This window comes from Podarcis tiliguerta (genome assembly GCF_965153285.1).
Source record: "Podarcis tiliguerta genome assembly, chromosome: 2".
Taxonomy (NCBI): Eukaryota; Metazoa; Chordata; class Lepidosauria; order Squamata; family Lacertidae; genus Podarcis; species Podarcis tiliguerta.
The window spans coordinates 20,240,835-20,268,049 of record NC_139535.1 but is presented as its reverse complement, the minus strand read 5'-3'; the positions used below and the strand labels follow the sequence as shown (position 1 = coordinate 20,268,049).

At 48.7% G+C, this 27,215-nt stretch overlaps 1 protein-coding gene across 5 annotated transcripts in view; it reads right to left on the bottom strand.

Moving 5' to 3' along the window:
- Positions 1–560: 560 nt before the first annotated feature.
- The window catches only part of LOC310670072 (laminin subunit beta-1-like), a 73,796-nt gene continuing 47,141 nt past the window's right edge, over positions 561–27,215 (bottom strand). For all 5 annotated transcript variants that reach the window (XM_083424544.1, XM_083424541.1, XM_083424545.1 and 2 more), the window contains 18 exons: positions 25,735–25,855; positions 25,264–25,456; positions 23,479–23,622; positions 21,578–21,809; positions 20,545–20,708; positions 17,642–17,866; positions 16,204–16,418; positions 15,998–16,094; positions 13,930–14,308; positions 11,493–11,677; positions 11,158–11,399; positions 10,027–10,230; positions 9,079–9,223; positions 7,886–8,093; positions 7,019–7,160; positions 6,227–6,403; positions 4,693–4,840; positions 561–2,360 (listed from right to left, as the gene is read on the bottom strand). In XM_083424544.1, the coding sequence (XP_083280670.1) occupies positions 2,227–2,360; positions 4,693–4,840; positions 6,227–6,403; positions 7,019–7,160; positions 7,886–8,093; positions 9,079–9,223; positions 10,027–10,230; positions 11,158–11,399; positions 11,493–11,677; positions 13,930–14,308; positions 15,998–16,094; positions 16,204–16,418; positions 17,642–17,866; positions 20,545–20,708; positions 21,578–21,809; positions 23,479–23,622; positions 25,264–25,456; positions 25,735–25,855 (3,355 nt within the window). In that variant the 3' untranslated portion in view covers positions 561–2,226. The remainder of the gene's footprint in view (positions 2,361–4,692; positions 4,841–6,226; positions 6,404–7,018; positions 7,161–7,885; positions 8,094–9,078; positions 9,224–10,026; positions 10,231–11,157; positions 11,400–11,492; positions 11,678–13,929; positions 14,309–15,997; positions 16,095–16,203; positions 16,419–17,641; positions 17,867–20,544; positions 20,709–21,577; positions 21,810–23,478; positions 23,623–25,263; positions 25,457–25,734; positions 25,856–27,215) is intronic.

Here is a 27,215-nt window from a genome sequence, read left to right as displayed (position 1 = left end):
CCTAATAAAATTTAGGAAGCTGTGCACAGATGGGCGCCTGAGTGTGTCATTACCCATCATGGCCTTGCCAACAGTTGACAACTCAGCTGTGTCAGTGACAAAGGAATGTGGAGGTTGTCATGCCCATTTCTTCTCAACTTCCCAGCTCTAGAGCCTGGAAGGAACTGTCAGAAGAGAACATACTGTATGTGACACATTGTTTTCCTCTTTCTGCTAGCAGCTAGGCACAAGGAAATAATTCCCCACACCACCACCACATGCCATTACTGGGGACCTCATCTGGCTTCTACTATTCATCCACCCTTAATTCCCTGGCTCTGATCAGTGGCTGGGAGAAGTTTGATGTTGAGTCTCATACCGGTTTGTGGACAGAATCCACACACGCCGCTATGGAAGGAATAGGAGCCCCTTTTTGGGCTAGGTAGAAACAGGGGTTCCCAAATGCCCTTTGTTAGGACCGAAAGGTATAGCAATAATTGTCTTTTGTTACTGCTGTTCTGAGGACATGATACCACCGCCTTCATCAGTCACAGAGATGCAAACACACACCAGAAAACGAGGAGGGTCAAGGGATTTATTACTAAAATGAAGAACTGGCTAAACACTCCTCTCTTAAGAGATGCTGGTCAGGAGGGAATGTCTGTGGTTGGGCATCACTGTCTTCCCCTGATACGCAACACTTCCCCATATACCTTCTGGATCAGTAAGATGGGAGGAGCAGGTCAGGAAGGAAGGAAGAGTCAAGGTCAACCCTACCGTGTTGTGAGGAGTCTCACACAACTTATTTGAGGTATAATGAAATGACAGCAAATTGTTAAATTATTATATTTTTACTGCCAGGCTGGGGGGGGGGGGAGGGAGATGTGCTTGTGGGATTTTTATTTTATTTTAATTCTCAGTTGCCCAAATAACATGGTGTTTCTTGGGTGCAAAGCACCTTCACTTGCTCGAAAGAGTTGACTAATAGCAGTTGACAGACACCTTCTATGAATCTGTGTCATCTTAGAAAACAAACAAACAACTATTGAAAGCTATTTGTGCAATCATATCCTGAGGCAATTCACATAGGGGAAAGGAAGTGGGAAGAAAGAACCTCCCCAATCTTGAGTGGAATAGGAGGGAACTCTCGGAGGAAGTGCTGAACATCGTACCGCTTTTGACTAGAACCATTTTTCGGTGGGAGGGGAAGCGCTCTGTGTGACTTCATCCATTTGACAAGAAAGGGGGGCAGCTATGGGGCGTCAAGTCCAGGACTAAATATATTTCTTTGCTGAGGTTAAAGAAACCTCAGGAGGCAACTGAAAGCCACAGGCAATTTCCCACTACCCTTGATAAAACAGGTAGAACTCTGCGTCCCTTGTCTATGCCTGAGGCTGCAGGCCGAAGCAGCTGGGTGCTTTGTTTCCACGGCAACAGAAAAGAGCCCAAGGGCAACGAGAAGTCGCCCAGAGGGGAACTCATCCATTTATTGATCTGGTGTGGACATATTGGGGCAGATAATCTGCAGGAATAAGGCTTTCTATCCCCCCACCCCACCCCCACCGTTCTGGGACAGCCTGTGGACCGAACAGATGCGAGACTTAAGGACAAGTCTCAGGTCTTAAGTCTCAGGGCGAGACTTAAGGACAGAAATCTAGGGAGAATAAGAAAGATGGGCTTATCATAATAAATCTGAAGTGGAATGATAGAGTTAGAAGGAACCTCAAAATGGTAACCGTTACGATTCAGGTAACACCCGTTGCCCTCTAAAGAGAGCGGCCCTGTAAGACAATTACAAAATACAGGAAGCTGCCTTATATTGAACAAGACCGTCGGGCCCATCTGGCACAGTAATGTTGACACGGGCTGGCAGTGGCTTGCCAGGATTTCAGACGCGTCTTCCTGCCCTACCTGGAGAATGCTGGAGATTGTGAACCTGGGACTTTCTGCATGCAAAGCAGTGGTTCTACGGTTACGGCCCTTCCCCATTAACCCCGGAGTCTTAACTTACCTAACGGCACCACCGCAACGTAACTGCGTGTCTATGAGATGCTGGCACTGAAATCGCCCTGATATGCCTGATCCCAGGCGGGCCTAACTGGTACAATCAGGTGGAGATTAAAAAGAACAGGGTTACACAAAGGCTCCCAAATCTACAGCTAGGGTCTCAGAGAGAGGAGACGGCCAGAGACATGTAGGGGAGGTCCCCACTGTGGCAGAGTCCGAAGCTGGCAGGAATCGGGGCCCCTAGCACGTAGCATAGGCCGTGGCTTTGTCCCGGATGTACTGCAGGAGTTCGGTCACTTGTCCCTCCAGCTTCTGCAGCACAGTTGCTTTCTCCTTCATTTGTTTCTCGTTGGCCTCAAAGCGCCCTTCCAGCTCTGAAAAGAAGAGGCAGGCGTTTTTTCGAAGACAAAGCAAGGCCCTGGTGACAACTGTTTTTCATATTCACCCAGTGCTTTTCCAGCTGCACTGGTTCCCGGTGAAGTACAGGGTCAGATTTAAGGTGCTGGTTTTGACCTTTAAAGCCCTTCACGGCCTAGGACCCTCGTACCTACGGGACCGCCTCTCCTGGTATGCCCCACGGAGGACTTTAAGGTCCATAAATAGCAACACCCTAGAGGTCCTGGGCCCTAAGGAAGACAGATTAGCCTCAACCAGAGCCAGGGCCTTCTCAACACTGGCTCCGGCCTGGTGGAACGCTCTGTCTCATGAGACCAGGGCCCTGCAGGATCTGATTTCTTTCCGCAGGGCCTGTAAGACAGAGTTGTTCCGCCTGGCCTTTGGCTTGGAATCAACTTGATCCCCTCCCCCTCTTTCTTTTTTTCCTTTCTTCTTCTGTGATGGAACTCCTAATTGGGGACTTCCCTGGCTTTTTTCTGGCCCACATAGGACCAGTCTGGATAGTTGGCCTTGGTGAAGATTTGACGTTTTCATCCCCAAAAAGATTTTGATTTGAATTTCTACTGAAATGAGGCTGCATTTTAATGTTGTACTTTAACCTTGCTTTTAAGTTGTATTTTAATCAATTGTTTTTATACCTGGTGTCAGCTGCCCTGAGGCTTCTTGGCTGCGGAGGGCGGGGTATAAATAAATAATAAATAAAATTTATTATTATCATTATTAATGGAGAGGGAGTGGAAAAGGATGTGCCACAGGAGAAAGCACCCATGAAGCTGAGCTATGTGCAGTGGTACCTCAGGTTACATACGCTTCAGGTTACATACGCTTCAGGTTACAGACTCCGCTAACCCAGAAATAGTACCTCGGGTTAAGAACTTTGCTTCGGGATGAGAACAGGAATTGTGCTCCGGCGGCCTGGCGGCAGCGGGAAACCCCATTAGCTAGAGTGGTGCTTCAGGTTAAGAACAGTTTCAGGTTAAGAACGGACCTCCAGAGCGAATTAAGTACTTAACCCGAGGTACCACTGTACTGGGTTCAGTCTCAGCCCTGACACATCACCATCTCTCAGTCTCAGCCGCATCCGCAAAACATGGGGGGTAATAATTATGTGTGAGGCTCTCTGAAAACTCCAAACTGCTGTACACATTCCAACTTACTGTTATAGGCAACGACCAATGCGCAAACGTGCGTGCGCGCTGAACCCAGAAGTGACTTTTAAAATGGCAAAAGGGCCCTAAACCAGCCCAGAAGGGGCAAAAAAAGGTGCGGGGAAAAGCGCCTAGCAATCCCATGAGCCATTGCACTGGCCGTTGAGGCCTGATGAGAGTTGGGGCTTGAGCAAGGAGGTTTGGAGGGAGCGATTGTGGTGGAGTTTGGTGTCTGCTGGTTTTTCAAAGGGGTTTCCAGAGGGTGCTTGCAGGCTTTTCCAATGGTGTTTCGAATACACACGATTTCACTTGAAGGCACAGTGCCGCAGAACGTAACCCCTGCCTAAATGGGGAGTTGCCTGTCTTGTCTTCCTTTGATGCCAAACCTGTGCCCGATGCACTCATAGAATCATAGAATCATAGAGTTGGAAGAGACCACAAGGGCCATCGAGTCCAACCCCCTGCCAAGCAGGAAACACCATCAGAGCACTCCTGACATATGGTTGTCAAGCCTCTGCTTAAAGACCTCCAAAGAAGGAGACTCCACCACACTCCTTGGCAGCAAATTCCACTGTCGAACAGCTCTTACTGTCAGGAAGTTCTTCCTAATGTTTAGGTGGAATCTTCTTTCTTGTAGTTTGGATCCATTGCTCCGTGTCCGCTTCTCTGGAGCAGCAGAAAACAACCTTTCTCCCTCCTCTATGTGACATCCTTTTATATATTTGAACATGGCTATCATATCACCCCTTAACCTCCTCTTCTCCAGGCTAAACATGCCCAGCTCCCTTAGCCGTTCCTCATAAGGCATCGTTTCCAGGCCTTTGACCATTTTGGTTGCCCTCCTCTGGACACTCAGTTGTAACTTCCTGAAAACCTCCAGACACCCTACTATACAGGCCCCACCTCCCCCAAAACACACACGCCACCTGCTGAAGCATCACACCATCCCTTTCCCAGCTCAGAATGCCTGCGGCTCGACTGGAGCTCTGCTTCTCCTCTCCCTTATTTTGCATACCAAAATAGGACACAGGCTGTGTTCATACAGCGGTGTCAATAAAGGGGGGGGGGGAGCCTTTAGAGTAAACATTTCCAACACCAAATTTTTTTTTTATTTTTTTTTTTAGGTTGGGATCCTGCCCAACCACACCTGTAGTGTTCCTACCTTCCAGCTTTCTCTTGCTGCCCGTGGCCTTGTCCAAGAGATTCTGGGCTTCCTCCCTGAGGTTTTTCAGCCTGAGCATTGCATCTTGAGGCTGCTTGTCCACTTCTTCCTGCAACTTCTGGTATCTCTTCATCACTTTCTCCACCTCCTGGGGACACAAGAGATTGAAGCTCACCACTACAGCAAAGGCTTGGAGGGACGCTAATGAGGTGCTAACTCTCTAGCCAATTATTTGGCTGGATGCCTCTAGTTCACATGAGATTCACTTCAGTTTGGTTCAGTAAGCTATGCCAGCCCAGGACCCACTTTCAGTTTAAAGCACTGCATTTGTGGATCCATTCCTTAATAGTTTTTTTTTTACTACCATATATTTGTATGGTAGTAGAGCTGTAATTGAAGACTCACCTTAGATCAGGCCATGGCACAACCCACCTGTTGAAGGCCAATGTTTGGATTAACATTGTTTGCTTTGGTTATCTCCTGCTTGGACTACTGTGATGCGTTCTACACGGGGCTGCCTTTGAAGGTGACTCAGAAGTGACAACTAATCCAGAATGCGGCTGCCAAACTGGTGACTGGGAGCAGCTGCCAGGACCATATAACACCAGTCATAAACGTCTCTATTGAGATCTCTATTGGCTCCCAGTACATTTCTGAGCACAATTCAAAATGTTGGTGCTGACCTTTAAAGCCTTAAATGGCTTCGGCCCTATAGACCTCCACAGTTCAGCCTGGAAACTGAGGTCCAGCTCCGAGGCCCTTCTGGCAGTTCCCTGATTGTGAGAAGTGAGGTTACAGGGAACCAGGCATAGGGCCTTCTCTGTACAGTCAAATCTCAGGTTACAGATGCTTCCGGTTGTGTTTTTTCGGGTTACGCACCCGCCGAAACCCGGAAGTACCGGAACGGGTTACTTCCGGGTTTCGGCAGTCGTGCATGCGCAGAAGTGCTAAATTGCGCTTTGCGCATGCACAGAAGTGCCGAATCGCAACCTGCTCAGGCGCACCGCTGTGGGTTGCGAACGCTGTGGGTTGTGAACATGCATCCCGCACGGATCACGTTCGCAACCCGAGCGTCCACTGTATTTATGTCCACCCTGTGGAACACCCTCTTGTCAGACATTAAGGAAATAAGCAACTATTTGACTTTTAGAAGACATCTGAAGGCAGCCCTGTATAGGGAAGTTTTTAATATTTGATGTTGAACTGTGGTTTTATAAATTGTTGGAAGCCACCCAGAGTGGCTGCAGCAACCCAGTCAGATGGGTAGCATAATAAATTACTTTATTATTGTCATTATTGTTATTATTATTAAATTGAATTCGGGTTTCTAATTTGGGGGAGAGGTTGCTTGAAAAAAGTGGTTACGAGGGAAGAGTTGTCATGGAAGAAGAATTAATGCCGATGGCAGGCAGGAAAAATGCCAATCTGAGCCATGGAGAGTGTTGGCATTTATGTCCATGGCAAGAGACGTGTGGGCAAGTTGACACAGTAGCCGTTGGCGGCAGTGGTGATCAGAGGGAAGAGGGATGCTCACGTTTTCCAGCCTCCCCGCAGCAGTGGTGGCACGCTCCGCTTTTCCCTTGGCCTCCTGGGCGAGTTTCTGATTGTTCTGCGACTTGTTTTGCAATGCGCTCACGTTCTGCGCCAGACCTTTGAGGCGGCTCTCCAGTTTCGACTCTGCGTCGACCAGTTTCTCGAGCTTGCGTCCGGCCTGAGAGAAAGAAAAAGCGCAGTCAAAACGCTGACTGATGAGAAAAAGAGGAAAGCCTACCTGGGCAGAACTTTTCACTTCAAGAAGCATCAGTGGCAGCCGGTGGGACTGCGAAAGTGGGACTGCATTGCTCTCCTGTTTTCCCAGCACCCGTGTGTTGCAGCTGGTTACAGGGGGAGGAGCAAGACAGGGGGTGGGGCTTGGCACAGAGTTTGGAGCCTCGGATTGGCTCTGCTGCTGTGCCCGCATCATTACCAGTTCCCTGCTGCCTTGGGGAGACCTGAGAGCAAGGCAGCCCCACACCTGGTTCCCAGCCCATCACTTCGTAGCATCATGAAGGAAGGGACAATCGCAGGGCACATTTGCACCATCAGTTTTAATACAGCAAGGAAGTTGTTGCAAACAGACTTTTGTTTTGGCCTTGTGTCTGCTCTTTGACTGGCCTGGCATGTCTCTGCCATGGTGGCCACAGTGTGGCATTGCATTGGTTGAAATAAACCGTGGTTTAATGTGGATGAGCAGTGTGCTGCTGCTGCTCTGGAACTGGCCACTGAAAGAGTAGAGGAAAGGTTTAAAGAAGCTTTTCTGGCCATCAGGTGGTTCAATTCATCTCACCTGTCTGACGCGGCCAGTCACAGCCTGGATGGCTTCCTTGGTTTTGTTCATAGCTTGCTCTGCTGCCTCCAGTTTGACCTTTGTTCCATTGAGTGCCGCGCGTGTTTCTGTGATGGTTTCTTGCACACCCTCCGCTCGCCCTCTGGGCATAAAGCATAACAGAGAGTTGGAGCACTGAAAAGACTAGCAATCTTACTGCAACACAAGTTTTTGTGGCTTAAGGACAAAAGCATTGTGTATGCTTCTTCGTCAAACGTAGACTTACGAAGCTAAGTGTTGTCCAATCACAAAAAAATAGCAGATTGGAATTCCTCACACCCAACCCCAACCCCCATATTTTAAAGACCCCCTCAAGGAATAAATTTGCAAAAAGTAAGCTTCATCCTCATAAAATGGCACACCCTAATAAGCCAAGCTACTATTAATATTAATACTATTTATTTATTAGATTCATTAGTCACTCATTACCCAAAGTTTTCCAAGCAATTTGCAATTTAAGCAATTTAAAAACATAAAGATAAATACATAATACCACTGGCAAATTCAAACCCAAATACCTGTTGTTTTGGGTATTGCTCACAAGTCATGCCAAAACACATTCACATGCACTGCAGAGGAGCTGGCCACAATTCTTGGGGCTTGTTTTAGCTTTTCCAGGATACAGTTTATAATAACCCTGATAAAAACTGGCCCCATTGCCCAGCCAGTTTTTACCAGTAATGACCAGAAGCTGGTGATTATTGCTATGATATCAGGACTTGAACAAATGATGACATTGTAAAATATGCAATTAGATTAACATAAAAAAGCTCAATTAGCAAAAATAAAATCTGGGGGTCCCTCCCCCCCATCGGCATAGAGACTCACTTAGCTAGTTCCGCTTTTGCCAAGAGTTCCCTGGTACGGTTCAGGCTGTACACCGTGTCGTTCAGGATAATGTCCACCCCGTCCAGCTGACTGATTCTATCCCGGATGTCCTTAATCAGGTTGCTGATCTGATCAGGGCTGCTGGGTAGGGAGATGTTGAGGACCTGCTGAGCCACAAGCTCAATGCTCTCAGGATCAGCACCTTCCTCTATGGAGACAAGAACAGGCCTGGAGATATCCATCCTTGTTTCCCATCCACCCATGTAGATCTTGGCACAGGGCTGTCTTTACCCGGGGTGCAAGGGGTGCCGTGCACCCGGGCGCCAGATTCTGGGGGGTGCCAAATGTATACCTACTGTATACCGGTCCCTCTCAATCAGCAGCAGTGAAAAGCAATGGAGTGAAAGTCTCTCCCCCCCCCCCCGGTTGCTCTGTTACTTGTAGCGTCAAATACAGTGGTACCTCAGGTTACATACGCTTCAGGTTACATTTGCTTCAGGTTACAGACTCTGCTAACCCAGAAATAGTGCTTCAGGTTAAGAACTTTGCTTCAGGGTGAGAACAGAAATCGTGCTCCGGCAGCACAGCGGCAGCGGGAGGCCCCATTAGCTAAAGTGGTGCTTCAGGTTAAGAATAGTTTCAGGTTAAGAACGGACCTCCAGAACGAATTAAGTACTTAACTCGAGGTACCACTGTACTCCCAACGAGTCAGGAAACAAGCATTTTTTTTCTGTTGCGTCGTCGTTACAGGTGAGCAATTTTCCCACTCCCCCCCAAAAAGCTTAACAACTTTTAGTTCGCATCCCCCTAAAAACAGGTCAACAACTTTGGCTTCCCCCCTTGGGGGCGGCTAAACTAAATTTGGGGGCGCTGGGCGGATCTTTGCACCCTGGCGGCGCATATGCTAAAGATGGCCCTGCCTTGGCACACACACACAAAACCCTAAATCTAGATGTCCAAATACCAACATTATCACAGCACGACAGTGCAAATATGCTTGCCTATATAACCTGTACATTCCCCCCCTCCCTGCTTGTGAGCTGTTTTTAAAATGTTTTTAATATTGTGTTTTAATCGTTGTAAGCTGCCCTGGCACCTTAGGGCAAAGGGCAGGTGATTAACAACATCACCGCATCCATCCCTTTGCATGTCACATTGGACTGGTGTTCAGAGCAAGCCTGACGTTCTGCTACCTGCTAGGAAGTCCTTTATCCTCTGGATAAATTCCCGCAGCTTGGCCGTCGACTTCTCCACACGGTTCCGGGCCCCCTGTGCACGGTCCAGAGTGTCCTGAGCATGGCTCCTGGCATTCTGCGCCAAGTCCTGAATTTCTTGCACCTAAGAGTGAACACTGCAGCTTAGTATCCCAAAGCAAACAGCTAGGCAATGAGCTGTGTCAGCTGTGGGGAGTGGAGCAGAGCGGAAAAGGGGGAATGGAAGAGGTTTGAAGAGGATGTGTACCAACAGGGCCGTCTTAAGTATATCTAGCGCTGTGGTGCAGAGAACCCTCCGGCGCCCCCCACCACATTTCCGAGAGTTAACAACCTTTTAACGATGCTGCTGGCAGCTTTGCGGGGCTGGAGGAGGCGGGCAGCGGCTGGAGGGAGGCTCCTCTGGCGGGGAAGAGGCGGAGGCTCTGGGCGCGGTGCTGCTTCAGTGAGGCGGGCGAGGGCAGCGAGCTGATGCCAGGAGGCGCCGCGTTCAGCCTCCGCGTTCAGCCTCCGCCTTTTCCCTGGCACCCTCCAGAACCTGGCGCCCCGTGCCACTTGCCTCTATGGGCAAGATGCCCCTGTGTGCCATGAAGTTAAAGAAAATCACCTACCTGCATTATACAGGCAGATTTCAGGGGGGAAATCAAAACACTTTTGCCTTTTCCCACCCTTTGGAAACTTCACCATTCTGCTGGACAGCTCAGGTGTGTAGCTGGAAGTCAGCCCCAAACCCTTTAAAGTACTATGTAGCTGAGCAGGAGAAGATCCCAGGAGGGTGGGAAAGAAAAAAAAAAGGGTTCACTTTTTCTTTCACCCTCCTGAAACTTTCCAGGAGCCCAACCCTTGAATAAATCTGCAGTGAAGTCTTTGCCTCAAAATGAATGGCATTTCTTCTTAACCTGTTTACATACACTTCTGCTGCCACTGTACCTTGCTAGCAATGGTCCCCAGGTGCCTTGCGCTGCTCTCCAGCTGGCTGGAGATGTTCTGAGCTGTAGAGAGGGCCTTCATGGACACAGGCAGTGCTCCAGTGCAGCCGGGGCCTCCGCAGTGCCGCTGACCTAAGCTGTCCCGGCAGGAAGCCCCTCCACACGGGGCCTGCTCACAGCCCTCTTCTCCAGAAGCACCGCAGATCTAGAGCAAGAGGAGTCCAAGATCAGTGCAGGGAAACAGGAGTCTGGTGAAAGCCCCCATCCCTTGCATAGAAAAATGGAATGGGAGAAAGGAGGGCCAGAACTGAGGGCAGGAGAAAGTGAGGTTCTCATCTCCCCCCATTTCCATGTTAGCCTGCAAATATTTTTCAAACAATCCCCCATAAAGATTCACCAGCAAATTTTGATGCAAATTTACCCTTATATACAGCATTTTTTATTCTGTTCCCCCCAATGCAGTAAGCCCCAGAGCAACTTATAATTTATTTTTATTTTTATTATTATTGCCCCACCCATCTGGCTGGGTTTCCCCTGCCACTCTGGGCGGCTCCCAACAGACTAATAATAATAATAAAGCGATAAAATGTCAAACATTAGAAACAACATTATGCAAGTGTTATGTTCCAGGGATCGTGCCTAAAGCCAAAATGGCACAAAGTCAAAATACATTGGGTTCAAGCACAGGCGGGGTGGCCAAAATCATTTTTCCTGGAACCCTGCCCCCCTTTCCATTCTATTTTGATTTCCTGCCATGGATGTAAAGTGAAATGCACACTAGTTAAATGTGTGTAAGTCGGGGGCTTACTGTATGCACATCTTTACAAAGCGCCGCTCCCTAATATAATGTGTTTTTGTATCTCCCCCCCCCCCCCACACTAATAACATGCACACTTTATCCTAGCACATGCATCTTTGTACACATGACTTGGCTGGAGAATAACGAGAAGGACGGATTCCAAACAATGGCTACCACCCCACCACCACCACCCCGACCCGGTTTGCATAGTATTTCAGAAAGCGCAAATTAGCCCTTCGATCCAGAATTTCCACCCCATCCCTATCACCCAGGCCAGAGCTCTCCTCTCCAGCAAACACCTCTCTGTTCCCCTCGCCCTGAATAATAACTCGCCTTCTGGTTGATCCTGCTCAGACTGAGGCTGCCGGCCTTTTTCTGGAGGTCGCGCAAAGACTTCCGCTGAGCAGCTGCCGTCCTGCGGAAAGCATCTCCCCTGCGTCTCAGGAGCTCGACGGTGGCCTGATGCGTGAGCTTGGACTGACCCACCGGGCTCTGAGGGCCGTGGACGGAGCTGTTTGCTTGCTGCTGGGCCAGCTGTGACCCCTGGAAGAATCCCAGGATGCTTTGGAAAGACTCTGCCGGCACAAAAGTGGTACGTTTCAGGGGTGGCCCCGTGACCCAGGCCTAGATCCTTCTTCTGACCAGATACTGCCCCCCACATTTCTTACTGTTGAAGCTGGCGTTTGTCATCCTCTGCAGCTGGCTGTTGAGGTAGCTTACGGTACGGTTGAGCTCCCCTAGCTCTTGGCTCAGCGCATTCAGACGCCTCTTTTGTCCGCCAGCTTCCTTCTCGGTGCCGTCCAGGTGTGAGTCTGTAGCCTGCAGCTGTTGCCAGAGCTCATCTGTGTCCGCCCTAGCAGTGGGAAGGAATACAGCATGTATGTCCAACTCAGCTGCGGCGCTTGTTGGGCAAAGCGCTATCTCGTAGGCTTACCTACAGAGAGGTTAGACTGGCCTCAACTAGAGCCAGGGCTTTTTTGGCTGTGGCTCCAATCTGCTGGAAGGCTCTGTCACAAGAGACTAGGGCCCTGCGGGACTTGACATCTTTCCGCAGGGCCTGCAAGACAGAGCTGTTCCACCAGGCCTTTGGCCAGGGCACAGCCTGACTCCCTCCTTTGGCAATCTTCACAGAACTTTAGCCTAATGGTTGCCATCAATTTGAGTTGAACTAATTTTATAATGAAATGATTTTAGAATGTTGTATTATTTTATTCGCAAGGAGAAGGGGATGACAGAGGACAAGATGGTTGGACAGTGTTCTCGAAGCTACAAACATGAGTTTGACCAAACTGCGGGAGACAGTGGAAGACAGAAGTGCCTGGCATGCTCTGGTCCACGGGGTCACGAAGAGTCGGACACGACTAAATGACTAAACGACGACAATTATTTTATTGTTGGGAGTGGGACAAGCAGGATAGAAATAAGGCACGCAAAATGACTCAAGTGCTGCACGCCCCCACAGCTGGGTGGAAAGGGAGAATATAGGACTGCATTACCAAATTTTGTTGGTTTATAGAGCTCTTTCACCACCACGCCTTTTGCCTAATGGTTTTGGGAACTGTAGTGCTGATAACTCTCTAAGCTGGAATGTGCGCAGAGGAGATGGTCAAGGGTCTGGAAACCACACCGTATGAGGAACAGTCGAAGGAGCTGGGTATGTTTAGCTTGGAAAAGAGGCGACTGAGAGGAGATATGACAGCCATGTTCAACTAGCTAAAGGGCTGTCACATGGAAGATGAAGGAAGCACGTTTTGTTCTGCTCTGGAGTCTGGGACCCAAACCAATGGCTTCAAGTTACTAGAAAGGAGATTCCGACTAACCATCAGGAAGAACTTTCTGACAGTAAGAGCTGTTCGGCAGAGGAACGGACTCCTTCGGGAGGTGGTAGACTCTTCTTCCTGGGAAGTTTTTTTAAACAGAGGCCGGAGGGCCATCTGTCAGGGATGCTTTAGTTGAGATTCCTGCACCGTAGGACTAGATAACCCTTGGGTCCTTCCTAGCTCTACATTTCCATGCTTCCGTGATTCTATAACTTCTAGCTCCTTTATCCCCACACCCCAAATTAAGATGTCCAGGAGTGGATGCTTGTTAATCGGTTTTTCAGTCTGGATGTACCCACAGAGGAAAAACTTGAAGCACAAAGGTTATCATATCCTTCAATTTCTGGCACGCACAAACCGAATTTAAAAAACAGACCATTTCACGCTTAACAACTTGTTAAGCGTGTAAGGACAAAAGAAGCAATTATAATTTATAAGTTTTCATGTTATTTTATTTTGTGAAGGCAACTAGAAAAAATATTATATTGGGAAGATCTCACACATGTGAAGGGAAGCAGTGGGGAGGAGGGGAGGGTTAGGCTGAATTTGGGAAATAATATATGGGACAGCAAAGGATATAATAGATTCTTATAGAATAGTAATATATTGTAACCAGAATAGAAGTTCAAAAGGGGAAGTAGATGTATTTTTAGTATTTTCATTATCGTAATAGTTATTATTATTTCTTACTGGTAGAAGGCAATGTTAACTCAGACTTCTTTGTTTTGCTGTCTGTATAATTTTCTTAAAACAACAACAGCCCAACCTCTCTCACCACCGAAGAAACACAAATGAACAGCACGAGCAACGCTGACACCAAACCCTACATACATTAAGCAAAATAGAAACATCGCCACCCGACCCCCCACATCTCCCCCCCCCCCAATGTCTCAACAAATGAAACTGATTTGGAAAAATGTTACATGGAAAAAATACGAGAGACATTACACATACTTCTATAAAACAAGGAAATCTTTAATACAGTGGTACCTCGGGTTACATACGCTTCAGGTTACAGGCTCCGCTAACCCAGAAAGAGTGCTTCAGGTTAATAACTTTGCTTCAGGATGAGAACAGAAATTGTGCTCCGGTAGCATGGCAGCAGCAAGAGGCCCCATTAGCTAAAGTGCTGCTTCAGGTTAAGAACAGTTTCAGGTTAAGAACGGACCTTGGGAACGAATTAAGTACATAACCAGAGGTACCACTGTAATAATAATAATAAAAACAACAACAGACCATTCCCCCTTTTTCTGCTTCCCTCCAATTCTACCGCACGTCTCCTTACCTGGTATCTTCCAGAAGGGCACTGAGCTGCTGCAACAGGGGAGTGCTTGGACTGCTGCCGTCCCCAAGGAGCCGCCCGACGTCACCCAGCCTGTCCTCCAGGTTGCGCATGCGGCTGCTGCTGGCCGCAGGGATGGGCCCCCCTTCCTTCAGGGCCTGCACTGTGCCCTGCAGCCGCCGCAGCTGTTCCCAGAGCTGGGCCAGAACCGCATCCCACTGGCCGAAGCAAGGGTGGCAGGGGGAGCAACGGGGGAAGTTCTGCTGGAAGCCCCGCCGGCACTGGTCGCAGCGCGGCCCCGTGAAGCCTCCTCGACACACGCAGTGTCCCGTGAGACGGTCACACTGCAGGCTCTCGGACCCCGTGGGGTCACACTCACAAGCTGCAGGGGGCAAAAAGCAGAGGTCATTCCCCAAGCAAGTTTTGGCTTTAGTTTGTTTACGTACCATTTCATTCCGAACCAGTACAAAAGCCAGTTGCACCACATTGAAACACAGTGGTACCTCGGGTTACATACGCTTCAGGTTACATACGCTGCAGGTTACACACTCCGCTAGCCCAGAAATAGTGCTTCAGGTTAAGAACTTTGCTTCAGGATGAGAACAGAAATCGTGCTCTGGCAGCACGGCGGCAGCAGGAAGCCCCATTAGCTAAAGTGGTGCTTCAGGTTAAGAACAGTTTCAGGTTAAGAACGGACCTCCAGAATGAACTTAGTACTTAACCCAAGGTACCACTGTATAAGCACGCACCATTGAAACACACCTTACAAAACATTACAGAAAGACAGTACGAGTGGACTCTCCGTGCCCTTACCACAGCAAAAAGACTGATACTGATCTGGAAAAATAACAACGCGGCTCCCCACTGTGATTTTATTGGTGATTTTATTGGTGTTAGCCGCCCTGAGCCCGGCTCTGGCTGGGGAGGGCGGGGTATAAATAAAATATTATTATTATTATTATTATTATTATTATTATTATCTATGATTGGATTGAAGACTTCTATAAACTCGCAACATATGAACAACTTGCATATAAACGCAGACTTGCCACGGAAAAATTCAATGATATTTGGAATCCATTCTTACAAATACTGTCATAGGTTAAGATCTGGTGAAGTACAATAACAACCTTGTAAAGTATACAGTTTTGAGGGTTTCCCCCTCCCCCCCTTCATTTTCCCTTCTACACGGGTTCTGTTTCTCTTTTTCTTTCTCTCTCTTTTATTTACATCTCACCATGTTTAGTGCACATATAATTATGTAGGTTTTGAACTTTCGATAAAGATGTTTAAAACACACACACACGATAGAACCATCACTCTAAAACAACGCAGCAATCGTAATAGTTCAATATGCTAAAGATACACAGCCCATATTTGTTTTTGGGGGAAGACTTGGCAATAATAATAATAATAATAAATTTTATTTATATCCCGCCCTCCCCAGCCGAAGCCGGGCTCAGGGCGGCTAACAACAATCAAATAATCAAACAATCAAACAATCCAACATTCTAAAAACATTTCATTATAAAAATTAATTAAAATCAAATTAATGGCAACCGTTAAGCAAAATTCTGTGCAGGTTGCCAGAGGAGGGAGTCAGGCTGGGCCCTGAGCAAAGGCCTGGTGGAACAACTCTGTCTTGCAGGCCTTGAGGAAAGATGTCAGGTCCCGCAGGGCCCTAGTCTCTTGTGACAGAGCCTTCCACCAGATTGGAGCCAAAAAAAGGCAGCGGTTATCCCATAACTCACTTGCAAAGAAGGATCAGCTTGCACAGTTGTCTACCGGTCAATAGACGGGGGGGCGGGGGGGCATTTCTTTAGGGCCAACAATATTGAGGCAACCACCATTAGCAGAGAAGCACAGGGTGCTCAAGGAAGGCATTGTCAGAGAACCTGAGCTTGTAATGCCAGGAGGTGGGGAAACTCATCCAGATCCCCTAACCCTCATAGGCCAAATTTGACAGGTGGGTGGACTTAGCCATCTGTCAATCACCTGACCTCACAATGCAGCACCCACGCACAATGTTTGGAGCGGAAGATTCTCGCTTGCACTGAGCAATCGTACTCACCTAGACATTCCCGTTCCGGGTCTCCCCAGTGATCCTCTTGGCAGTGGGAGCAAACGCGGCCCCCAAAGCCCGGCTGGCAGTGGCACTGCCCTGTGAACTGAAGAAAGGGAAAGGTGAGGTACTGGTAGGGCTGGAACACTGGTGGACGAGCCGCCCAGGTGCCTCCCCCTCTTAGGCTAACGCTCTCGAGCGCTCGGCCACTTTACCATGTTGCAGTCCGGCCGTAACGAATGGGCAGGGTCACAGTTGCACGGCTGACACCCCACGTCACTGCCGAAGCCCCAGAAGTTGGGGGCGCACCTGTCACAGTTCTTATCTACCACGTTGGGGCGGCAGGGGCAATTGCCTGTCGTTCGATCGCAGTGGCAGACGCCTTTGGAGCAGTGCGAGGGAAGTGTCCCCTGCTCGTTGCAGGTGCAGCCTTGGGAAAAGAGAATTTATCTGAATGCTGCCAGTGTTTTCAAATGTACACAATTTCCCCCCCATATATTCCGTCAATGTCTCCCCGTCTTCTCTAAACGTATGTTCTTGTTGTTCCCTTAATTCTATATGTTAAGTCTGCAAGCTGCGCATATTCTGTCAGCTTAATTTTCCATTCTTCTTTAGTTGGGACCTCGCTCGTTTCCCATTTTGGGGCTAACGAAACACAGGCTGCAGTAGTAGCATACATAAATAACCTTTTTTGACACCTGGGAATTTCAGTCTGAATTATCCCCAACAAAAAGAACTCTGGTTTTTTGGGTGAAAGTACTTTTAAACATTTTTTCAATTCATTATGGATCATTTCCCGGTACTCTTTTACCCTTTTACAAGCCTACCACATGTGAAAGAACATTCCCTCAACCTCTTTGCATCTCCAGCACTTATCTGATTCAATCTTATACATCTTAGCAAGCCTAGGTAAAGGTAAAGGGACCCCTGACCATTAGGTCCAGTCATGGCTGACTCTGGGGTTGCGGCGCTCATCTCGCTTTATTGGCCGAGGGAGCTGGCGTACAGCTTCCGGGTCATGTGGCCACCATGACTAAGCTGCTTCTGGCGAACCAGAGCAGCACACAGAAACGCCATTTACCTTCCCACCGGAGCGGTACCTATTTATCTACTTGCACCTTGACGTGCTTTTGAACTGCTAGGTTGGCAGGAGCAGGGAGCGAGCAACGGGAGCTCACCCAGTTGTGGGGATTCGAACCGCCAACCTTCTGATCGGCAAGCCCTAGGCTCTGTGGTTTAACCCACAGCGCCACCCACGTCCCTCTTAGCAAGCCTACTCGGTGTTAAATACCACCTGTAAATCGTTATCAGGTAGTTCTCCTTCAAAGAATAACATTTTCAATTTCCATCCACCCTGCTTATCTTCACTAGCAAACTCTTATTTGTTCTCTGTTCTCCAGCATCTTGCTGCTGCTGTCTTCACTACCACCTCCAACATTTGCTGCCTAAAGTGACCACCCTCACTCTACCTAATGAACAGGGTCAGCCCTGTTCCATGGACTACAGATCTACTCAAGCCTGCCACACCCTCCTTCCTCTAGCCTGCATGGTCCCCCCCAGCCACAACAAAGCCTGCCAAACACCACTTCTCATTCTCAAATCACAAGTTCCTCCCAGCCATCCTCACAGTCCAGGCCCGGCCGCCCTACTCACGTCGGCAGCTACGCTGGAAGGCATTGCCGTAGTAGCCAGGCTGGCACTCAGAACAGTGGGGCCCGCCAGTGTGGTAAAGGCAGCGAAGGCATTGGCCGCTGTGCGGATCACAGGCTTCGGGGTCGCTGGGGTCAATGTTGTTGTTGCACTGGCAGGGGCGGCAGGCTCCACCTTCCTGCTCAGGGGCTCCAAAATAGCCAGGCGAGCAGTGGTCGCACCGTGGTCCTGCCAGAGACATGGGACGTTATTGAGGGGCGTCACTGCAGTCAAACCAACAAGACATGCTTTTCTAGATGGGCACACGAAGGGGTTGTGGCTCACAGGGCTTTTGCGAGAGAGAACTCGGTGACATCACTTCCTTTGTTTACCTTGGCAGGAAGCTGTAGCCCTACCTATTTCCTTCCTGCCTGGACAGCCCGTTCTTTCCTCGCCACGCTTCCAAGCTGACCCAACGTATGTGTCTGAGCTCTGCAGCTCAGACACCATTTCTGAACTTGCATTTTGTACTTTTGTGACTTAGATCGTAGTTATAAACCTGCCTTCATTTTGCTTCTGTAACTGCTGCTTCAAGAGCTGGATTATGTAAGTAAACACCACTTTTATTTCTTCACAAAACCATGTGTGGTTGTTGTTTTTAAGGGGAAGAAAAGGGGCGACTATTCCTTAAAGCATTCTAGATTATTGTTTCTAGAAGGTTAAATCAACCTTGTTTCAGCAAATGATGGCACTCTGCTGATTTCGCTCACATGAGCAAGGGAGGGCAGTAACTAAACAAGATATCCTCTCCTAGTGCCTAAATCCATTCCTACAGAACACACAATTACTTAGCGATGGCCATTTCTCCTCTTTTCTCACTATGGCCCAATGGGAAGTGGAACTCTGTTGAACTGTTTTCACTGACTTTTATCATGACAACTAGAAAGGTTGTTGCCAGGTCAGAAAAATTGGGAGCTCCTTCACCTCCTTTTGTGTACCTCTTCACAATCAACCACTTCTGTTGTGTTTCTGGTAAAGGGTAGAGGTGGGTCTGGGAAGGGCAGGGCCAGGGAGATGCTAGAATTCAAGGCAAGAAGGAATACTGTACTGCTAGTTAGGTTCAGGGGCTCAGTGGTGCATGTGTTTACATGTGCAGAGAATCAAGAGAAGGGGAGATCGATCCAGGCTGCAGGCCTGCACAACTTACAACCCACCAAGCTGAATGCAGTCAACTAGTCACAAATATGAAAGCCTATCAGGGACTCGGTAAATTTTTTAGCGGCAGCTAAAAAAGCCAATGCAATTCTGGGCTGCATCAATAGGAGTAGAGCATCTAGATCAAGGGAAGTAATAGTGCCACTGTATTCTGCTCTGGTCAGACCTCACCTGGAGTACTGTGTCCAGTTCTGGGCACCACAGTTCAAGAAGGACACTGACAAACTGGAACTTGTCCAGAGGAGGGCAACCAAAATGGTCAAAGGCCTGGAAACGATGCCTTATGAGGAACGGCTAGGGGAGCTGGGCATGTTTAGCCTGGAGAAGAGGAGGTTAAGGGGTGATATGATAGCCATGTTCAAATATATAAAGGATGTCACATAGAGGAGGGAGAAAGGTTGTTTTCTGCTGCTCCAGAGAAGTGGACACGGAGCAATGGATCCAAACTACAAGAAAGAAGATTCCACCTAAACATTAGGAAGAACTTCCTGACAGTAAGAGCTGTTCGACAGTGGAATTTGCTGCCAAGGAGTGTGGTGGAGTCTCCTTCTTTGGAGGTCTTTAAGCAGAGGCTTGACAACCATATGTCAGGAGTGCTCTGATGGTGTTTCCTGCTTGGCAGAGGGTTGGACTCGATGGCCCTTGTGGTCTCTTCCAACTCTATGATTCTATGATTCTATGAAATTTGCTGGTTGTGCCACCAGCCTAACATGTGGAATGCCCATCATCTAGCACAGCCTTTCTCAACCTATGGGTCCCCAGATGTTGTTGGACTACAACTCCCATCACCCCTAGCTAGCAAGGCCAGAGCTCAGGGATGATGGGAGTTGCAGTCCAACAACATCTGGGGACCCACAGGCTGAGAACTGCTGATCTAGCAGATTATGACACACCTGGGTGGTGGGTGTTCTTTTTTCTGTAAGTCATTGGTTGAACAGGTCATTAATAGCAGGATAATAAGACTGAGTCGGCGCATTAGTCTGTCTAGCTCAGTACTGTTTACTCTGACTGGCAGAAGCTCTGCAGAGTTTCAGGCAGGGGTGTTTCACAGCCCTACGTGGAAATGTCAGGGGTCGAACCCGGGACCTTCTGCATGCAAAGAAGATGCTGTGCAATTGAGTCACGGCCCTTCATGGAGCACAGCGGCAATCTGAAAGGGCGGTGGAGGTGTGCTAGAGGACAGTCTTGCAGAGGCTGTGTCCTCAAAATGGCAACTTATATTGAAGGAGATAACAGTGTAAAAGGAAAATTACAAAGGTGACCAGAGAAATAGGAGGACAGAGTTGTGTCACAATTGCAACAGAGTTGTGTCACGAGCACACGGTGTAAGGATGTAGAAAAACATGTTGTGTAAAGAGGAACAAGTAGCCATACCATATAGCTATATAAGGAAGCAGCTTATGCAGAAGACCGGAGCCAATGATAAACTGCCAAGAGGGCACTAGATGAACCAAATAAGGAAATGAGGGGAATGGGGTGATGTGAAGGGTATAAAAAATGCTAGCTTGCTTGCTGTAAGTGACGCCAGCCTTTGGAAGCAATTTCGCTGGTTGCCTCTGCGCAGAACTGAATAAATCCTTTCTCCGTGAACCACACCCTGGTGTTCATTACTCTCCTTTCTCATTCCACGTGGGGCAACGCGCAAAGGGAGACGGGACAAGGTAAAAAGGCTTCAATATAACCGCATCCCTTGCCCTTTCGATACGCCTTACCTGTATAGCCCGGAGCACAAAGGCAAACAATCTGATTGGTTTCCCTGTCGGTGTGGCAGGAGATGCCGTGATAGTGCCGAGACCCCGGATACCCAGGGCAAGGGCAGGGACGGCACTGTTGCCCTGAGCCCAAGACGGGGTCTCCATAGTAACCATCCAAGCACCTGTGATGGGGTGAAAAAAGGAGAATAGAGGCAGTAAGAGCAACCTTAGGTGGTGGTGGTTGTTAGTAGTAATTTATTACATGCCCTTCATCCTAATGCCCAGCAATTAAAAACACAATATTAAGAACAATTCAAAACTACTTACAACCACAAAAGTAGGGCGGGTCCTAAAAATATGCTCCTCAAATGTCAAATTGTCATCCGTTCTTCCTGGCCACAGCTGGTTTTGCCCCAGTATAAGCCTTATTAGTATAATCTGAAGCTCCATCCCACAGTTTAGCCTCTTCACAATATACTCCCGGCCTAAGGCTTCCTCCCCTTTCAATCCTCCTTGCAGTGTCTCTCTCCCCCAGTAATCTTCCCGTGGAATCTCCCTGTTTCCTCCTAAAACAAGCTAACAGTGCCTGCTCTAATCTCTTCCTTGAAGGCTGGTATGAGGGGACCAAGCTGTGCTGCATGATTCAGGAAAAAAGGTATCTCCTCTCTGCCTCTCTCTCTCTCTCTCTCTCTCTCTCTCTCTCTCTCTCTCTCTCTGTGTGTGTGTGTGTGTGCGTGTCTGGGCAGAACATCAATGTTTGAGATGGAAAAATGTGGGAAGAGGGGCTGTTTGATAAAAAAAAGGCTGTTGTCTTTATTCCAACCTGCTGCAATGAAACTCTTTAATAAGGGGAATATTTATTGTTTCTTGTCAAATACCAGCACCAGTCTTCCTAAGGAAAGGGACTCTGCCAGTCAATGCTTGCCCACCCACTCCCATCCCATTTTCCAATCAAGAGTCGCCCAGTCATAACAAACTCAGCCCTCCACACTGCAACATTTTATTGCAGTTGGGATCCAGTCACGTTTCCCCACAAATCCCGCATGCGTACCTCTCACAATGGCGGCCAGCCGTGTAATCGCGGCATCGGTGGCAGGCCCCCGTGTGCAAGTCGCACTCCTCCGAGTGCCCGTTGCAGTGGCAAGGCCGGCAAGTCGGGAAGCCCCACTGGCCTGGTGGGCACTGGTCGCACTGGCGTCCAATGGCACCATGTTGGCACCGGCACTGCCCGCTTACTGGTTCGCAGATCCTGGAGACTGAGCCTTCGGGGGAACAGGCGCAGGCTGTGGGGACATGGGCCAAGGCTTTCAGAGTGACAGGTAAGGGTGCATTAAGCATTAGAAATTATGGCACAGTTCTCTGGAAAGTCCCTAATATGGAGATTGCGCCCAATTTCCTGGCACAGGTATTTTCAGAGAGTTCAACGTGGCAGCTATTGCCAAATCCACAAGACAGGAAGCTCTTCCAAAACACAGCTCCTTAACCTCTAGTAGTAACCACCCAGGCTTAAAGGATAATAGGGGTGGGTGGCAGCAACGTTAAGTGGGTCTAGCTGTGATCATATTGACCTAGGACCCAGAAGCCCTGGGTTCAAATCCTCACACAGACCTGGGGGTGGGGGTGGGGGAGACACTAGAGAGTACTGTGGCAACTTAAAGTTTAACAATTTCTAGGTACTGGACAAGGCCTTTGATTGTTTCTGCTGCAAGAGACTAATAAGACAAGGCTGCCCCTTCGGAAATATCTACCTCACAGGGTGGCTGTTAGGGTAAAATTGGAGAGGAAAAGAGAACCATGCAGGCCGCCCTGAGCTCCTTGGAGAAAAGTTGGGACAATAATAATAATAATAATAATAATAATAATAATAATAATAATAATAAAAATAAAATATGAAGATGGTTACTTAATCCCAGCTCCTCATCCCAATCTGAAGAGGTTCTCCTTTTTTGAAGGGACTATACATTAAGGTCAGAGAGCGACTCAAATTTACACCATGCTTTTGAAGCACCTTGATAAACATTCCTGCCTTCCATTAAAGAATCCTGGGAGCTGTAGTTTGTTATGGGTGCTGAGAGTTGTGAGGAGACGCCCCACCTCCATTCCCCTCATGGAGCTACAATTCCCAGAGTGGTTCAACAATCAAGGAGTTTGGGAATTGTTGCTGCTCTGTGAGGGAAATAGGGAGGGTCTCCTCACAACTCTCAGCAGCCTTAACAAAACTACATTTCCCACAATTCTTTGGGGGAAGCCGTGACTGCTTAAAAGTGGTATCATAGATGTATGACTTGGATGTGGCTTAAGCTAGTCAGGTTTAACCACTGCCTGGAGTTGTAGGAGCTTGAATAATACCTAAATATATAATAACGATAATCCCAAAGAAGACAATCTGCTCCAGTCCAGTTCTGTTGCTCAATTGAGGCCTCTTTGACTGGATGGGTCCTCTCAAGCCACAGGGAATCTGTTCTGGAGCTTAGCACTTGGTCACTGGGGAGCTGAAACTGCTTTTGTAAAGGTAGCTAGTTCCTCAAGGGGCTCTAACTCAGGGGTGCTATCTCTGGGTGGCGCCTAGTCAGAGCGGGATCTCCTTCCCCCCTGTGTCAGGATCCCATTTGCTACTCTGAGAATCAGTAATATACATAGCTGTCAACCTCCCCTTTTGTGGCAGGAAATTCCCTTATTCCAGCACCGTTTCCGGATGCTTCCCGCTGCTATCCCGGATTGTTAGATATCCCGTAGACTGTTCCCGGGACAGGTGAGGCTGCTGATCCCTTATTTTCGAGGCTGCTGATCCCTTATTTTCAAATCTGAAAGTTGACAGCTATGGTAATATAGCCCAGCCACAGGTTTTTCCCCTCCACTCTCAGTGAAAACTAGGCTTAATCAACAGTTGAGGAAAAGACAAGGATGACCATGAGGGAGGCAGTACATGCAGGCCCTGCCTTGATTACTCACGGCTGCAGCCGTAGGGTCCGAATCCGTAGGTGCCCGGGACACACTGGTCACAGCGCCGACCCATCACGTTGGGCTTACACTGGCATTGCCCTCCCAGTTTGTGGCAAACACTGCTGGTGGAGCCCTGGGGATCACACTGGCAGGCTGAAGGCGGAAGAAACCACAACGGTTAGGGAAGTAAGCTAGGCAGGGGGAAAGACCTCCCCACCCCAATGCCAAAGAGACGGGGAGAGGGACAAGTGGAGATGCGCTCCAACACACTGAACGCAAGCACATCACTCTAGAGCGGATGCACATGAGCAAGCGAGGAATATTCCTGCTTGTAGTAATGTGGTAAAATGCAATATACAAGTTCATAGGGTGAGGCCACAAGTGGCGAAATCGTGCAGGTTACAGTCTAGAACATCCGTCAGACAGACAGATGCCGCCCAAATCCTGAGAACCTCGGCTTTCGTTATCTTTAAAATTAGCATGTTTCTAGGCCCCATTGTAGTCAGAGATACCTGGAAATATTTCACAATGGTGCTAAAAGCTTGTAAAACAGATGCGCCGCACAATTCCCACTGCAGAATTTTTTTGGAGGGGGAAGTTGTTTACCTCTGAACTGTAGATTCCTCTTCTTGTGTTTCCCCAGTCTTTTTACATAAAGGTGAGTTAAACCGGAGGAACTCTCCTCTCCCATACCAACGCTGGGTTAGCTGATTCTAGGCAGCATTTGGGCCTTTAATTTCCACAGCCGCAGCTTAGGAACATAGAAGGCTGCCTTACAGTGAGTCAGACCATTGGTTCATCTAGCTCAGTGCTGTCTACACTGGCTGGCAAATGCTGGAGACTGAATCTGGGATCTTCTGTGTGTAAAGCAGACGCTCAGCCATTGAGCCCTTCTACAAACCATCGTCCTAGGCCCTGGCAGCAAATTGAACCACCTAGTTCAAGAAGGCTGCAGCTATACAGTAAGGTAAAGGTAAAGGGACCGCTGACCATTAGGTCCAGTTGTGGCCGACTCTGGGGTTGTGGCGCTCATCTCGCTTTATTGGCCGAACCAGAGCAGCCCTAGGCTCTGTGGTTTAACCCAAAGCGCCACCCGCGTCCCTTGCAGCTATGCAGTAGCAGCCTCTCAAAATCTGTGGGCAGAGAAATGGGACTATTTCATCATTATTATTTTTTTCCCAAAGGGAGGATAAATTATTCAACAATTTATTGCAGGCGGGGCTCACCATTAGCAGCAGCACAGCTGCTTTCTTTTTTCTTAAGTTGCTTTAAGAGCGCTGCACTGTGGTCTAAACCACAGAGCCTAGGACTTGCCGATCAGAAGGTCAGTGGTTCGAATCCCTGCAAAGGGGTAAGCGCCCGTTGCTCAGTCCCTGCTCCTGCCCACCTAGCAGTTAGAAAGCACGTCAAAGTGCAAGTAGATAAATAGGTACCGCTCCGGCGGTTCGCCAGAAGCGGCTTAGTCATGCTGGCCACATGACGCAGAAGCTGTATGTCGGCTCCCTCAGCCAATAGAGCAAGATGAGCGCCGTAATCCCAGAGTCGTCTGCGACTGGACCTAACGGTCAGGGGTCCTTTTACCTTTACCTTTAAGCAGCAGCAGCAACAACAACATGAACAACCTGTCCGCCATTTTGCATTCCCCCCCAATACCCGAGACCTGGCGTCATTCCAGGACTTTGTGTGTTGGTGGAAATGGCAACCACACACACACACACACACACACAATGGTAGAGACTAGAGAAAAGTATGCAAAGCGGCTTTCTTTCTCAGGCATAAGAAAGAATCACTTACGCATAGCCCCATCATGCATCAGGGCAGAGATGCTGCACAGCAGGCGGGCACAGGTCTCGGCCAGGTCGGGCATGGTGGCCATGCGGAAAACCTCTAGGCAGGTATAGCGCTCCAAAGCTTCCCGGCGCTCCACCGCTGCAGGACTGCTACCATGGAGCCCGGGCAGCTCCGTCACACGGGGCAGAAGGACCAGCTGTAGCAAGGAGGGAGACACGTCAGGAAAAGTCTGGCCTGGTTGGGACAAGGACTGAAGTTGGCTCAGCTGCTTATGTAGCACACAAGAGGGGACTTGCTAACTGGGAATGTGTGCAGCAGGCCCAGAAATCTACCTCAGAAGGTGCTGAGACGCATTCCCAGAAAGACTCTGGCAGCTTCTGCAGACTCTCGTTTGCTTGAGTGGGGCTGGACATTGGCACGTCACTGTTTTTTGAGTGTGTGTGTTTGAAGATTTAAAACCTGGTTCTTTCTCACCGAGTCGACGAGGATGAAGGCTGCAGGATGGCGCTGTGCCACCCCTGCCCGCTGGAATCGCACGGTGATCTCATAATGGTTCCTGGGCTCGAAACAGAAGGGCCGCGGCAGGAGCACATACCTGGAAGACAAAGGTGAGAGATGGGGAAAGGTGGAGAACACACAAGGGGTAAGACTAGGCGCAAGAGGGTTGAGGAACCCAGCTCATAAAATGCAGGTGTTTGCAGACTTGGAGAGGGTTGGTGGGATCGTTCTCAGCTGCCTTGAGGAGAAAAATGTGGCTCACTTTCAAAGTTTGATGCTGCGGACCTGGCACATCCACCAGGCTCTGCCATGCAATTTGTGCCTGGATCACATCTGAGGCCCACACCCATATGATCATCATCATCATTTATTATTTGTACCTCACCCATCTGGCTGGGTCTCCCCAGCCACTCTGGGTGGCTTCCAACAGAGATTAAAAATACATTAAAACATCAGTCATTAAAAGCGTCCCTAAACAGGGCTGCCTTCAGATGTCTTCTAAACGTCAGATAGTTGTTTATTTCCTTGACATCTGATGGGAGGGCGTTCCACAGGGCGGGCACCACTACCAAGAAGGCCCTCTGCCTGGTTCCTTGTAACTTGGCTTCTCACAGTGAGGGAACTGCCAGAAGACCCTCAGCGCTGGACCTCAGTGTCCGAGCTAAATGATGGGGCTGGAGATTCTCCTTCTGGTATACGGGCCAAGACACAGTACATTTGCATCACACTTCCCCCACCACCACCACCACAGAACTTCAGGTATACAGTGGTACCTCAGCTTAAGTACTTAATTCATTTCAGAGGTCTGTTCTTAACCTGAAACTGTTCTTAACCTGAAGCACCACTTTAGCTAATGGGGCCTCCTGCTGCCACCGCACTGCCGGAGCACGATTTCTGTTCTCATCCTGAAGCAAAGTTCTTAACCTGAAGCACTATTTCTGGGTTAGCGGAGTCTGTAACCTGAAGCGTATGTAACCTGAGGTGCCACTGTACTGGGCTGAGGCCTTTTAGGGCCTCGCACTTGGCCTTGCATGCATAACAGAATCTCATCGCCCCCAGCCATGACAAGGATACTGCCTGAGGATGATGGGAGTTGTAGTCCAAAACATCTGGAAGGCGCTAGATTGATGCAGACTGCCTTACCCTTCAGAAGAGACTGACAGCAGCATTCCCAGGCCATTAGAAGGGACTAGAGAGGCAATTGGCAGATCAAGGAAAGAGAGAGGAGAGTCGGAGCAGGCAGACGAAAGAGAAGCAAAACACAAGATGAAGAGAGAGGCTGGTGGCTGTTATTTATAGCCTCACTATGTATATTAGTTAAAAGTCCTCTAAATATAATATTATAAGTTAGAAGTTAGTTACAGAGTGGGTTGCTTACTGAGACAACTGTTGGTGCAATTCTTTAAAATATATATTAAAGAACAACTCATGGGCATAGCCAAGAGGGGGCGAGAGGT